Source organism: Frieseomelitta varia, unplaced genomic scaffold, assembly GCF_011392965.1.
Source record: "Frieseomelitta varia isolate USP_RPSP 00005682 unplaced genomic scaffold, Fvar_1.2 scaffold_869, whole genome shotgun sequence".
NCBI lineage: Eukaryota > Metazoa > Arthropoda > Insecta > Hymenoptera > Apidae > Frieseomelitta > Frieseomelitta varia.
Genome location: NW_025110666.1, coordinates 232,398 through 249,469, shown reverse-complemented (window position 1 = coordinate 249,469; position 17,072 = coordinate 232,398). Strand labels below are relative to the sequence as shown.

General features: G+C 26.7%; 1 protein-coding gene across 6 annotated transcripts in view; it reads left to right on the top strand.

Moving 5' to 3' along the window:
• The window catches only part of LOC122536749 (serine/threonine-protein kinase minibrain), a 49,802-nt gene extending 33,933 nt beyond the window's left edge, over window positions 1-15,869 (top strand). For 5 of the 6 annotated variants that reach the window (XM_043669381.1, XM_043669380.1, XM_043669382.1 and 2 more), the window contains 7 exons: window positions 3,778-4,043; window positions 7,917-8,085; window positions 8,692-8,859; window positions 8,953-9,239; window positions 9,313-9,459; window positions 9,659-10,091; window positions 13,096-15,869. In XM_043669381.1, coding sequence (XP_043525316.1) covers window positions 3,778-4,043; window positions 7,917-8,085; window positions 8,692-8,859; window positions 8,953-9,239; window positions 9,313-9,459; window positions 9,659-10,091; window positions 13,096-13,553 — 1,928 coding nt within the window. In that variant the 3' untranslated portion in view covers window positions 13,554-15,869. The remainder of the gene's footprint in view (window positions 1-3,777; window positions 4,044-7,916; window positions 8,086-8,691; window positions 8,860-8,952; window positions 9,240-9,312; window positions 9,460-9,658; window positions 10,092-13,095) is intronic. The other variant, XR_006308465.1, reaches the window with a different exon arrangement.
• Window positions 15,870-17,072: the final 1,203 nt, after the last annotated feature.

Genomic DNA, 17,072 nt, shown 5'->3' with positions numbered 1-17,072 from the left:
GATGTTCGAGCCGTTCAGTAAAATCAAATGGAAAAATAAAACATTCGGTCAGAAAGACATTATTCAAATTGTTTGTCAAATTTGTTTTATATTTAATCTATTAAATCTATTAAATGTTTCATTTGGGAATTTACTATTTATTGTTATTTTTTAAATTGTACACTTAAATCTTTTTTTAATTTATTTCACTTTTTCTCGGCACATGTTATTATTTAAAAGCTGGAGTTATTTAATGAAAGGAAAACTTGAACTTTCTAATATAGAAAGCATAAATGAATGTTTAAGTTTTTATATTAATACATATATTTTTTTAAATTAATGTACATAATAAAAACACAGCATAAAGATTAAATTGTAATTACTCATCTATATCTATTTTAAATGTGTTAATAATTTTCGATATTCTATTGTCTTCATGTTTATTCTGACATTCTCTAGCTAAAAATTATGAATATTATGAAAACTCAATTAATATTTATTAAGAAAGTTGTATTATAATGCATTAAAATAATTTAGAATATTAAAACAAAAACGGTATACATGAAACAAAAAAATAGTGAGATATTACTATTTACAAAAATAAAAAAAAAGTGTGATGATGTAATGAAAGGTACTTCTAAAGTTATTCTTTGTTTTGTATATAATATATATATTTTATTGTATTTATTTTTGCAACGTGAATACTAGTAATAAAAATTTTTAGAAACTTATGAAGTTTAAAAAAGGGAGAGAAGGGAAATGAAATACATTATCAATAAAGTATGATTAGTTACAGACATCGTGTAAATATTTCAAAATTGAATTATTGAATTATATACTGATAAAATATTAACAAAATAAGATGCATGATATGTATAAAACAATAGATAAAATGTAGGTACCAATGAAGCATTTTATTATGTATTCCAGTCAAAGAACAAAGATGAAATATGAAATACAATGAGTTAGATTTATTAGATTTATTAAAACTTCGAGAAAGTATGTGGAAAATATATATTTTGGACGATAAAAATAATAAAATAATGAAAAAAGTATAATTTTATTTATTAGTCCAATATGTATATATTCGACGTTGAAATTCGATGAGTTTCTCAAAATTAAATTTGCGACTGTGAAAAATTTAGATTAAAACATACAAACATGAAAAATAAACCAGAAATCATCAACAATGATCGATTCAAGATCTTAATTATGATAATTATAAAATTGTTCTACAATGATAAAAACGTATTGACTATAATGAGTCAAAATTTAGTTAATACTATTTTCATCAAGAAAATTGAAATTCATATTAAGAATTTGATCAGTTCATCTACAATAATCTAATATTAAGATCTTTACTTAGATTACATCATTTGGATTTAGTATTATAAAGTCTCACACATGCTTCAAATTCTAGAGTTTATTTTTTCAAATAAATTATATGTGAAATATGAATTTTTATTTTTTAGATAATATAATATAAAATATAATTAGGAATTTCTTTTCTTAAGAAGAAATTGGATTATTACAGAAACTATTAAAATAATAAATTATAAATAAACATAATTATGATTGAAATAAAAGAAATTTCTTTTCTTATTTATATTATATATATTTTAATATATATCTTATTAATTTATGATTGACAAATAATTCTATGCAAAATTGGATAACATACTTCCAACATTTTCTTTCGTTAAATTACTACACAAAGTGTTATTATAAAATATTTACATTAATAATATGAAAGTCAATCGTCGAGATAAATTCAACAATATACGTGGTATATAGTAGGTCATTGAATTGTAGGTCAAAACTGGCTATATCATTTGTTAAACATTCGCTGTAATATTATGGATAAAAAAATACAGGATCTCATCCAAAAAAGAAAAAAAAAAAGAATTAACTTGACCTTAAAATTTCCCCAATTATTACATCAATGAAAAAAATATTTATGTTACATAATGGCTTCTTTAAACCAAACAACTTTTGTGAAAATATTTTTCTGATAAATTTGATAGTTTTGATTCTTGATGAGATATTCCGCCATTCACATTTAAACGTAAACCTACATAACATAACACTACAAAACATATTTATTAATATATTAGTATATTTTATATATTCTGTTCTATTCTGTAATTACACTTTTAATTTTTGCTCAGCCAACACTGAATCAACTTTAACCCAATACAATATGATAAAAATAACGTAACATAATATAATTATAAAATATTTATATTCTTATCATTATATTTTAATCATTATTTAATAATATTTTATTCATTAATTATATTTTAACATTATTAATTATATTTTAATTATTTAATAATATTTAGTATCTAAAAACTAATTGCAAAGTCAGTCGGTGTAAGTCATTAAAGCGCTTCGCAAGTATCTCCTTATTGTCAGAATCTTTAGTTAGTGAAAAAGTTTAGTTACTATAATATAATCATTACAATATTAAAACTAAACTATTCTATTGACTATCAGTTTTGTCAATGAAAGTATGTTTGCATGGCACAAATTATTTTTAATGGAAAATGACTTATACTGATTATTATTTTAAATTATTTTCGATATAATTCCTTGAAAAAAATTCATAGGTGACATCTCTAGAAATCTCGAGGAATTGAATACTTTACAAAATTGTAATAAAAGAAATGCTTTTTACGATTTTATCTGGAAATGCAAATCGCGCATTCAGAATAAAGATATGCATTGTGGAAAATGTAAATAAATATTATTTCAATTAGTAACAATATAATAACTATCAGATTGTACAATGCAACATGTGGTATTATCAGTAAGACAAAGTATAAAGTAAATTATAAGTAAGACAAATTATAAAATGTTCAAATTATTTTTTTCATTTTTAATTTCATGACTTATATAAATATGGCTTATGTAACTATAGCAGCATACGTTGTATGACTATTATATTATTCTATTTAAAGAATTAAAATTATTGAGAAATATTACAAATGGAAATTGATATAATCTATCTATTGATTAAAAAAAAAAAACTGACAATAAAATCTTTTCATCTTTTTATCTTCTTTACGTCCTTGTCATTTACGAGAAACACTGATTCGTAATAACACGAACGTCATGATACATGAACAATTGTAACAACATGAACAATCATAAAGTATTTCTTATTTTCTTATTTCTAATATTACTACTTGTTCATAAAGTAATCTCAGAATATCTCATTTATTCAACAGAAATTATGACTGGTAATAGCTACTTGAGAACGACTAGGTAGTGTACATTTACAAATACTCTCTGAGGGTAGTTTTAGAGAATGGTTGTATATAGGTGAAAGTCAGTCTATATCAAGAAACATGAATGAAGCGGAATGCGTGCTGGTTATCGCACGACCTATGTCAGTCTTCGTGACCCCGTTGCGTGGATTCTCAATCACATGCACTGTAACATCGTGTATATACGAATATATATACCGTGACTGAAGTACTTTTTAGCAGACCTTTGTTTTCCAGCGTTCAATCCTTTTAATGATTTTAATATGGGAAGATTTAAAAATTGACAGTTCGCACTTTAAGGAGAAATATGAGAGGAAGATACAATCATGAGAAGTTGAGTCTACTTTAAAACACTTGATCTGTTTACATTTTGATTCCAAATTATGATTGCGACAATCAGATTCGTATTTTTTTCACTTGGACAAATTAGAAATTAGAATTTATGATCAGGGGAATTAGAATTCATCGTTCGCAAAATTATTCAGTAATAATAATAAGTCGTATTAATTTAATGATATTTAATTTTCAGTAAGCGGAAGGGCGGGTGCGGGTGGAGGCGGTGGTGAAGATGGTGGCGCGCCCCTTTACGGTCGTCTGGTAGCTGAGGAGCCATTACCTCCTACAGTATGTGGGGGTGCCGGTACCGGTGGCGGTACTGGTGGGGTTCCGCAAGAAACCCCCGCGGATATACACGCCATGCAAGCCAGAATACCCCATAGATTTCGTGATCCAGCCACAGCACCTCTTAGAAAACTCAGTGTAGATCTCATCAAAACTTACAAGCACATCAACGAGGTAAAAAATGCTTTCCATTTGACATTTACTTTAATTATGATTCGTTTTCTCTTCAAGTCCATCTATTCTTATTTTTTAAATAAAAATGTGAAATTACTATTTATCCTATCTTTTCTTATTAAATGTAATAAGGTAAAGAACAATTAAACATTATTTATTCCCATAGATTAATGTGGTTAAAATGATAAAGAGGTAAAAAGATAAAAGTATAAAATTTCAATAGATAATTAAAGTATTCTATTCTCCTTTTTCCTATCATTTCTCTACTTTCAATAATAATCTGTACAATAATGAATACGAATTGTTACAATGGATTAATATATAATTTTCATTTTTGATGTATAAGATGATATGAAATATGAAAGTAAACAAACTAAATATCTCAAAAATTAAGACAATTTTGAAAGTTTATAATTTATTTAACACTTTCTCAACGGAATGAGAAAAAATTTCACTATTCATAAGCTTTAGAATTCTTGAAACGTATTTCTTATTATGCGTTTAAAATATTATTACAGTTGTATCATTATGTAAATCTTATAGTATAATAATCATATCCCTTTATTATTTTAATAGATATTATTTTTTATTTATATTAGTATTTAAGAAAAGTCACATACGTGGCACACTCCGTGAAAATTGAAATAATATTATTAATTTAATAGCGTGATAGTACATAAGAACTTTAATTTAATCTTTGTTAATCATAAATTTCTCTATATTACTAATTAATATACCATTATGATTTATATATGATATTGGTAACTTTTATTGCAATTAACTGATATAAACAAATGTAATAACTGAAGCTAGAAATTTGAAGAGAAATTTTATAATAAATTTATTATATCTGAAATGTTGTTTCTTTAGTTATAAATTCACAAACAGTGAATTCTGTATACAGATAGCTATAAGGTGAAAAAATAATTATGATTATTTAGCAATTCAGCTATCAGCATTTCCCTACAGCTATAGAAAGAAAAATTGATATTTGACATCACAAATTTTTGTTGCATCTTATAAAAAAAATTTTGAAAAATGGGAAAAGAAAAAGGATTTTAAAAGATGAAAAATCTATTTTCTTTAAATTTTAACATGATGATTTTTTAAAATTACTTATCAGAAATTATTTGTTCAATTTTAATGCCTACAATGGTCTTTGGTAAGAATACATATCACATTTTGTATATAAATAAAAATTATGAAACAATTACAATAAAAAATGAATATATTACATAATAGAGACCAGCGATTCTTAAGCTTTTCGAAATCACGATACACTTTTGATTATAAGAAAATTTGCGACTACAATTACTAAGGCCATAAATTTAATAATAAAAATAAGAATGCATATGTAGTTTATTAAAAAACAATAAAAAGAGAAAGCGATAATTTAAGAAATATTTGTAGAAGCTATAACAAAAATAACTCTCTCTAAAATAAAACTTCTTCAAATCTTAATTCTTCTTCTTCAAATCAAAACTTAATTCGGTTTTTGCAAATTTCAACAATATTAGATATAACATGTGATATAGATGTTCTCATTTTTTATGGTAGTAAATGTTTAATATATTAATCTATTAGTAAGTCTTTCGTTGTTTAATTTTTAAAGGATCTTGAAGTTCGATGGTTCGAAAAAATCAGTAGATAAAGAAAATGAGTTTGTATGGCCAATAACAAATCATATCTGCATTTTTTCTTGTAATATTTCTCGCGGAATATGCAAGCTCGTAGAACATCGATTAAGAACGAATATAGACTAACACAACAAGTGGTAAATATACTTACCAGCAATTTATAAAGGATTAAATTATAGGGTAAAGCTTTAAAACTTGATCCACAGGATTTTCGAGTAAAAAGAATTAGCACAAACCTACGCATGCATAAATGCACCACAAATATTAACAGAAAACATAAATATTAACAGAAAACTTTACACAATGGTTATTAACGTTATTTACGATTCATGGATTTTTATCTATGAATATTTATTTCATTTATAAGTTTCTTGATATTACGATATTATGATGTAGTAAGTATGATGATTATTAAAAAATAAAATTATCCTAAATTTTTTTAATGTATAATTTTATAATTATACATTGTGATAAAAAAAAAGCGAATATCCAGAGATGTATATCTTTTTGTGGACTTTCATGACATGTGTTTTCGTGAATTTTATGTACAAACGTTTACAATAAACATATCTATGCGTTCCTAAATTATTAACAGTACTTACAAACCAATTGGTTGTCTGTATTATATTCAATCCTTCCCTACTTATTTTTCTCCAACATCTTTCACTTTATTCTCCATCTTTTTTTCTGCTTTGCAACTCATCTATACACAGAAGTTCTCCAACTATTTACCTATTTATTCACTTTTTTTTCTCTAACTCTCCATTTTTTTTGTTAAAACTTGAAAACATAATTAATGGCTTTGTTGATAACCTATACTATACACTTTTCATTTGTTTCCTTTTTCTCAAACAAAAAAACTCATTCAATAATTAAATAAACATCTAGTTTACAATTTTAGTTTACTTATTTTGTGTTTAATGTTATTACTAAAATATAATGTTATTAATATTTATATTTTATATGGTATGTATATATAAAAAATCATTTAATTTGGATGGACATTAAATAACAATAGATAATCTTGTGATTTATGACAAAATTTTGTAACAAAAATCATGGTGCTTACAAAACTATTTTCTATAGTTTTGTAAAGAAGGTTTAAAGATACTTTAAATTATTTAAATATATTATTTTCTCTCTTTTCTTCTTCCTTTTTCTTTTTCACATTTTTAACCAGCTTTCAAATTTTTTATACTATCAATAGTATCAATACCTTTAATTATATCACCAATTAACCTATTAATTTTTTGCAATAATATGATAGTATAATAGTATAATATTATACTACTATATTATAGTATAGTAATATAATAATATCGTATATAATACAATATTATTGAAGTTTTTTACATTTTTCTTTGATGTCTGAAATATATTTATTTTCGTAACAAATCTTACATAATTATTAACTTTTTACTTTTATCTTGTATAGCTTAGTTATGTTTGTTTATTTTTTGTAAAATTACTATTATAACATAAAATATTGATAAACGAAATCTGTTGTATGTATTAATGAATAAAAGTGCAGAAAAATTGAATCAGTGTTCTGTACTTCTTCGAATTTTTGAATTCATTTTAGAATAATATTCACTTTGCAACTTCTTTCACTTTTCTTTTTTTCTTTTTTTTTCAATTTTTTTCTTATTTTATTTTTACTTATACTTAAATTTTGTTTGTGTTACATTTTTTTTATCTTTTATTTAATCTATTTTTTACCTACAGAAAAAATTAAATATTAGGAATGTATATGTTAATATAGCACATGTATATTTGAAAAATCTAACAAAGAAAATTAAAAAATGAAAGAAAAACACGTTATGCATAAAATACGTTAGAATATTTATATTTATTTAAAATTTATATGGAACTTATATGAAAACTAATACTAACTTATATGAGACTTTCGTTTACACAAGCCAGTTAATGTTGAATCTCAGATATATGAACTCATAATTGATTAATTTCTGTTATCCTTATCTACTGTCTATTATTATCCAAACAAATAAAAGTAGGATATGGAGAAAGCTAGTGAGTTCTATCATTCGAACCGGTCCTGTCTCCCTATGTTCGGATAAACGAAGATCTACTGTAATATTACATTTAATTAATAATATTATGGCAAGATATTTTTGAAATTTTTTAATAGTTTAAATTGTCTAATATAATATTTTATAAATTTCAGTATGTAATTTTCCGGTTTAATTAATTTATTCGTTTTTTTTTTTTTTAATAGGTTTATTATGCTAAGAAGAAGAGGAGAGCGCAACAGATGCAAAGGGAAGATAGTTCACATAAAAAAGAAAGAAAATTGTACAACGACGGCTGGGATGATGATAATCATGATTATATTATCAAGCATGGGGAAAAGTTCCTCGATCGTTATGAGATCGATTCGCTAATAGGTAAAAATGATAAAACTTTATTATGGTTTATTTTTATTAATTGTTTACTAAATATGAGTTGTTTATAAAAAGAAATCCGTTGTTAATATTATGTAATAACAAATTTGAAAAATTGCAAGAAAATGATATATGAAAAGTAGTGATGTACAAGTAGTGTCTCTGAAAAAGTAATTTTTTTAAGTAAACTAGAAAACCTCTTGAGAGAGAATAGGAAATAAAAAAATATTCTCTAGATATAGTGTCAAATATTTAAAGCTAATGGATAAATATTGCAAAAAATTCTATTGATATGATTACACATATTGTGTTTTCATTTATTTATTATATTTAATATTTATAGCAACATTATTGCATTTTATTGCATTTATTGAAAATAAGTAACATTTATTTTATCCAATATATATTTTTTTATATTATATTCTAAAAGCATGTTTCTCTTTAATTTATTTCTAGCGCTACATCTTTTAAGAAAAATTTCTTTAAAATTTAGTATAAATTTCAAACATTTAAATATTTAGTTAAATTAATTAAACCTTTAATGTAATTTTTAATATGTACTATTTTTGCATCCTAAATGTAATTTTTATGATATAAAATGTTATATAGGTAAAGGCAGTTTTGGCCAAGTAGTAAAAGCGTTTGATCATGAAGAACAAACGCAAGTGGCAATAAAAATTATCAAGAACAAAAAACCTTTTCTAAATCAAGCGCAAATCGAAGTGAGACTTTTGGAAATGATGAACAGGGCAGATACCGACAACAAATATTACATAGGTTGGTTATTGTATCTTATTAATTAGTTACAATATATAATTACTATTTAAACAAAATTATTTAAAATTACTTTATAATTAAAATTTCTTACAGTTAAACTAAAAAGGCATTTTATGTGGCGAAATCATTTATGTCTGGTATTTGAACTGTTATCGTATAATCTATATGATCTACTTAGAAATACTAATTTTCGAGGAGTATCGTTGAACTTAACAAGGAAGTTTGCACAGCAACTGTGTACTGCCCTTTTGTTCCTGTCTACACCGGAATTGAACATCATCCACTGTGATCTGAAACCCGAAAACATACTTTTATGCAATTCCAAACGAAGTGCGATAAAAATAGTGGATTTTGGTAGTTCATGTCAACTTGGACAAAGGGTAAGTGTAAGTTTGAAAGTATATTATAATTTGATAATTTTCGAAAATTAATTGTTATTAATGTTCTTTGCAGATATATCAATATATTCAATCCAGGTTTTACCGATCTCCTGAAGTCTTATTAGGAATACCTTATGACCTTGCGATAGACATGTGGAGTCTAGGATGTATTTTAGCTGAAATGCATACGGGAGAACCTCTGTTCAGTGGGGCCAATGAGGTAATAAATATTAAATTATATTTGGATTCTTACATGTAAAGGAATTTAATTATAAAGAATCTTATCATTAATTTATTTTATATATTTAATTTCTGTTTGCTTATTGTAACTATCATATAATCTTCTCCATTGAACTTTATAATATATGTAATTTTTAATAAAAAAATAAATATTACTTATTTGTTTTTCTATTTCATAGGTCGATCAAATGAATAAAATTGTAGAAGTACTAGGAATGCCACCGAAACATATATTGGACCAAGCGCACAAAGCGCGAAAATACTTTGACAAAGTCCCCACGGATGGCTCGTATGTGCTGAAAAAGTCAAAGGATGGTAAAAAGTACAAACCTCCTGGCACAAGACGCTTACACGATATCTTAGGTGTCGAAAGCGGAGGCCCTGGTGGTAGAAGGATAGGTGAACCTGGTCATTCAATTTCCGATTACCTCAAATTCAAAGACTTGATCCTACGGATGCTGGACTTTGATCCGAAAACAAGAGTGACACCGTATTATGCACTTCAGCACAATTTCTTTAAGCGTACAGCCGACGAGGGGACCAACACGAATATCGCTGCTGCCAACAGCGCTAACACGAGCCCGGCAGTAGTATCGATGAGCCAAGATCATGGTAAGTTATTAAAAACGTTATAATACATAAAGCATCATTTTTGGCTTACTGGATCGTTTTACACGCGTGACAGGGTAAAGATGTTTTCTTTTAAATTTGGGATTTTTTTACCTATTACTATTGATTTTAATTCATAGTTTAAATAGTTGTATATAATATAAACATTCTACTTTTAGTAAGATTTTTAAATGTTTTCACATGTTAAATTATGCTACACTGGTTTAAAATTTTGGCAAAATAATTTAGAATGATGGATAATTTAATCTTTCTCGTAACTCTTTCTCATAATAATTTTAAACAGTGTTATATTTGCTATTTTTAAAATAACATTTGTTTAAAAAACGCACTTGTTATTTATGATGTAACGTGTACAATACATTTTACGTTAATACGTGGACTATGCAAATATTATTGCAAAAGAACATAGATTTGTAAAAGTTATGCTATATATGTATCGCTTAACAAGTACACATCTTTATTAAATTTACAATTAGCAATTTCACATTGCTACATATTAAATTTATAACTTTGTTGTTTAATTATTTTAACTAATATAAAAGAATTGTATAATTTTATAATTAAAAATTTTAATGAAATGACCTTTGACCGATTGTTTTTAATTGCTTTTCACTATATCTTTTTATATAAATATATAGAATCTAATTCAGGTAATATATACATGTTTTCTAATTCATTGTTTGTAATTTAACATCCAATCAAATTCAAGCTTTTGTGATCATTCAGAAACATTGTATCTAAAAGTTAATAAATTTAAAGCAATACAGTGACTCTCTTGTGTTGAACTTTTTAAGGAATTGCTGCATTGTATTGAAGATTTAGGCAGGCTTTAATTTGTGCAGAAAATAAGACATTTACTTGTATGATTATTTTATAGTAACAAATAAAAACTACATACAAAAATAGATAAAAGATTAGCATTTATGAATATAATAATTTATTACGAATTTGTTTAATGAAAGATCTGTTTTATCAATTGCTGTAGAGATGTAAATCATAATAAAATATCAATGAATATCAATATAAAAATGTATGTTTTTTTGATATCTTTTATTTTCTGCGCAAACTAAACGATACTTGTTGTTGCCCGTAGATATGATGGGGGGACAGTACGTGGCTCGATGACTGTCGTATCCGCGGGGCGGCGACGACCTGTCCTAGGCCCCAACCCTAATCTTACTTACTAACATAAGTAAGTTCTGTCTAACAAACAATCCTACAAGCTAAAAGACTAACAATGTCCCTGATAATCATATCCTGACCTCAAATGTAACATACGACGCCTTGCTTGTTTGAATAAAGAACTTGCACATCTGATTTTTTCAAGAGTGAGATACGGATTCATGTTAATTGCCCGTGTCTCTGTTCTTCGATACAGTGTACTTTTACAACTTTTACATAATCATTATCCTACAATTATTTAAGATTGTCGTTGTTAATATAAAATATATTAGAGTTTAAAAGCAGTGGATATCAAATAGCATTCTAAGAATATGTTCTTTGCAATGTTTACACAATTATAGGAAATGTAAGTGTAACAAATAACAATGATATATACGTAATGTATGTTTCATTACATATATATCTTTTGTTAATCATTTTCAGAGAACATATTCTTATTAATAGTAATTAAATTTGTATATTTGTATCAAGTTTTTACTTTGTAGAGCAACTGTTTCATTATCTTATAATTTATTTTATGCATGCTTTGACCGCTTGCATATAGCATGCGAAGTGCATCTATGTCATATAAAGTACGAAACATTAAATTTCGTTCTTACAGTAAATATTCCATCAACTTATAATCTGCACATTCATCATTTTACGTTCCAGTTTTTAAAAATGATTTCTTGCATATTCTTATCGTAAAACGAGTACCTAAATTAAAACAGATTAGATTTAATGCATAACTAATTATAATTTTATACTTATATATAAGGTGTCCCAAATATAAATGTTTTTAAATAATAAGGAATAAAATACAAACTAAGACGATTTTAAAGAGTAATGTAAAAAATACTCCTCTAAATTGATAGGTACCTTATAATAAATATATAAATACAAAATTTAATCATTTTTAATTTATTCTAACTTATTGAATTACTTGTATAACGTAAATCAGAATATATTAAGTAAAATATTAATGCTTGATTTAACAAGTTTTTATCAATTTTAAATATAATAACACTAGTAAAACATAATAAAAAGAACAGTTATTACTAATACATCAGTAATACGATATTAATCATAAAATATTTAAATAATTTAAAAACAATTCAAGATTTTAATTATAAAATGAATTATATTATTTATAAAAGAATTTTTTATTTTTTATATGTTTTAAAACTAAAATATGTATGTTAGTCTCTCATTCAAAATTTATATTAATTATTTGTGAGTTAGGCATTGAATGCAATTACTATTGTATATATTAAAAATACAAAAAATATTACTCTTTTATTTTAATTTATAAATCATTCTATTGATCTACCAAATTTATTCTAATATTGTCAACGACAGATTGAGTAGTAATATATGTATAGAACACTTTGCTTCAAAATAGAAGTTAAATAATAAAATAACTTTATAAAAAATGGAACTCTTGGAAATCGTCTTTTCAATTCAATTTTAATTTTATATTCATAAATCACAGTTTTGCTAAAATATATTTAAAATTGTTATTTATTCTATCAATTGCCCAAAACGAAGATGAACAATTGGTTATTGCTTAAGTATCGATTGCTTAATATTTAAATATTAATAGAATTTAAGTCGAAACTGCCAGCTACATGAAAGAAAAACGAAACGTTAAACTCAATGCCTGGAATGTATCCCCGTAGTATTTTGAAATCTTTTTTATTTGTTTTAACTTTCTCATAGTGACGTACTATTGTAAGAGGTAGTAATTCATTGGATGATCTTTGCATTAGTGTTGAAACGATTAAACTGTTTGCCGATCTAATGTTCTGTTTTCTTAATGTCTTAGGACTGGTAACCATGTCAGGACAGGGAAGCAACAACAGTGGCAATACGATGCAAATATCAAATCTCCCTGGTGGCTATCAGCCAATGGAGTGCGAGTCATCGCCTCGTCATTTGGGGAATCGACGCGTCGTAACAACAAACTATCCGTCAACCTCGGCCACTGGGGTGTCTGCATCCGGGCCAATGTCCATGCAATCTGTAGACAGTTCCCTGATACAAAGCTCTCTTGGATCGTATAATAGCCTAATTCTTCCTGGTATACCCCATCTGCCTGCGATGATGACTTCACCGATGATTCAGCAGCAGAATTTTTACAATTACAGTTATTCGACGACTGATGCGCACGGAATAGTCAGACAACCGTCGACAGTCTCAACCAGCAAACAAAGAGACCCAGAAAGGGAAGATAGTCCTATGGTTGGAGTATGCGTCCAGCAGAGTCCAGTTGCTATTCACTGAAATGAAAAAGAATAAAAAGAAACTACGACGACAGGTCAATTATACGTACTGTCGTCGCGATAGCGGTACCGTCAAAAATATATATTAGGTGATTATATATACTGTATATACGAAGTTTATGACGATACCGTAAAACCTATCGTAATGTTTATGAATGAAAAGAAAGAAAAGGAGGGAAATGAGAACGGGCAGTAGGAAATTTGAAGTCCTTCCCCGTTGCATTGCTTTGCATTTCGTCGTTTTATTGGTTAATGTAACACAGTGTAAACGTATTGAAAAAGATGTCATTGCTTCAGTCTAACAGCTTAAAAAAAAAAAGGAAAAAAAAAGAACGAAACATATAAAAGACAGAAACGTTAACAAGAATTTCTTTATTTGTAAGAAAAGGGGGCTTTAAAAATATAAGCGGCTTCTTTAGAGGGAAAAAGTTAAAGAAAAGAAGAACAAGAACAAGAATGACAAAAATTCAGTTGAAAAGTAAAAATATGAAGGAATGCAAAGGAAAACATGAGGGAAGCTTCCTTTTTTCCATTATTTTTTTCGTTTCCTTCTTAGTTTTTTATTTGTTTATCTTAAGAAGCCGACTGGTCTTACATTGAGCACGGATACCGCGTCCGGCACAGAAGCTTATGATACTTTGCTTATGAGCACGGACAGATAAACATGGTCTAGTGAGGATGAACCCAGCTGGCCTCTCGAGTCCTGCCCGATTCTGCAAACACTCCAAATGCTTTAGTCGCGTGCAAACGTCGTTAATAAATTTTGGCACCCAAACTGTGTGGCCTAGAGAGCGAAAAAGTGATAATTACTATTATTAAAATTGCATTAAACAAGAGGAAAAGTAAGAATTACCAGTGTAAGCATATACTCCAATAGAGTTTTATACACAATGTCACGAATGTAAACGGTTTAGCAAGTAATTGCTAGCAAACAGTTGCGTCAAATGCTAGTTATTTGTACAATATATATAGATAAATGATAAGAGTGCAGCTTTAGGATTTAGCTTTTAAGTGTGAAAGAAAAGAACACTGACATTGTAAACTCGACTCTTTTATTTACTTTGATAAATAAAAAAGAGGACGTTGCAAACGTCAGTTTGTTGCCGATAAAGGACTTTAAACAAACGAGGTTTGCATGATTTAACAACAATACATATTTATACAGAAGACAGTAATAAGAAAGTTAAAAGGCAGTATACACGTAAGATTGATCAAGGATGATATAATCATACAAAAACCTAGATACTTTATAATAAACGATACGCGCGTACTCATATACATATGTTTCCAATGGCAGTCGTAATTGATTTTTGCCGTTTCACTTTGGTAATTGTAACATTATTTATATTATATTAATACACCTTCCGTATAAGTTCATATAATCGTTTTCTGGCATCTGCACTTTCTTTTTCGAGTTTCAATGATTACACCGATCGATATGATTCTTCTAATGAATTTCTTTCTGAAATTCTTTCTGATATTTGGTTGTAGCGTACAAAACAACTTGGAACGTAAATTTCAATGCCAGAATGCGAAATATTAAATACAAATAAATTGTGTCAATAACGATAAGATAATAATAAAACAAGACACGATGAACAATGTAAATTTTCGATACTTATTAATAGCGTATACTGCAACAAATAATTCTTGAGCTACTTTGCATGTTTCTATTCTTTGTTGTGGCATATATATTAAATTCTTGGTTGATTTTTAAAATTATTTTACGATATTTTATTGACCGTTTTGTATTATTTTATAGAAATGAAAACGAAATATAAATTCGAATGATACTTATAATATTTTATTATATACAGTATGTCAGCTTCTTATTGGCTTATTCAAAGCATGTGATTATATAGTTTTAATGATCAATCAAATTTTTAATATTCTGTTTTTGATAACGCCGATTTTGGATCTTTTTCATTCGTAATATTACAATTTATACATTACGGATATTTTTCCCGAGGAAAATTTCGAACCTATATTAATTGCCTTATTTTTCATTATATGAACTTACGAATGAGAATATTTGACTTTTCGAGAATTGTTTAGATAGGATGCTTAGAATTTTGCATTTTTTAAATATTTGCAATGTGAAGATTCGCTAGTAGACGTAATGACTCGCGAAGCGACATTCGTTCGAATTCATAGATTTCTATTTCTGAATAATGAACAATTACTAAATTATATTAGTATTTTTACTTCACTCTAATGTACGATCTTAATGGACGATCATTTCTTATGTTACATAAAGGTAAAACGAATTTTTGTTTTAAGTGGAATAAATGAAAAATGATAAACGCAATGGTGTAAATTCGATCTAAAGTTGTAATTACTAACAACCATGAAGCTATTCTTAAATTTCTATGTTAACGAGAAACATTTTGCCGTAACAATATATCTCAATAACTTTATAAAAAGAATATGGGAGGGAAAAGAGAGAAAGAGGAGAGGGAAGTCGTGTATGTATGTATGTACGTGTGTGTGTCATGCGTGTTTGTGTGTGTATGTGTGTGCGTGCGCGCGCGCATATGTGTGTGTATGAGAATGATTTTTCAAACAGAAAACATTGTCAGATTTAATCAAGATTCTTCGTGACAAATTCTGGCATTTCGATAATCTTGTTGAACGGCAAAAATCAGTACGCTCTATAAACGTAGACAAAACGTGTGGCAATTTCACACTTACCCTCTTCCGAATTTACGTTACTACGTATTATGCTCATTAGTCCTTCAAAGAACCAGAACTCCTTTTCTCCAAAACTTATATATTTCGGTACAAGAGAAGTTCACTTCTTCGATAAAATCGTAGCACAAGAAATTGTCGTCTATAAGAAAATGTCGTCTTTTAAGACTTTTTTTTTCGTTAAAAAACGAGGAACAATTTAAAAGAGATTGACTTTTGAGCGTAATATGTTTTTTTCCAACGTATCATCGAAGCATTTTCTCATTTAATAATTATTGATTTTTACGAAAGCAATTACAATTATTTCGTTTATAAGATAAAATAACCGATTGTATCTTATCACTTATTAATAACTTTTATAGTCGCTGCTTGTAAAAAAAACGATGATCGTTACAAAATTGAAAATTAAATTTGTTTAACATTAACAATGATAAGAACAGTAATGTTTTAAATGTGTGAAATTTTACTAATTATTATGGAGATCTTTAAAAAAATACTCGGAAGAGTGGTGGTCGATTACTCGAAAAAGGAAAAAAATTAATAAAACAAAAGAAGTATATGTTGGATAACAAATGAGATTGAAAAAATTTTCGTTAAAAAGTGGAATTCATATATTATACAGCAATAGATTGATTTCAAACGCGCCAATTAATTCTTCATATAAAAACTTTTTACACAGAGAATACGTTTCAAAATATTTTCATATTTTTCCATTTGTAACGTATATGTTTCTTATAGTTTTTGTACCCCGAAAAATTTGTCCACTCAACAATTGTCGCAAAATGTAGAGTATTTATGCCAATTAGCAAACAACAGAGTTATATACATTTAA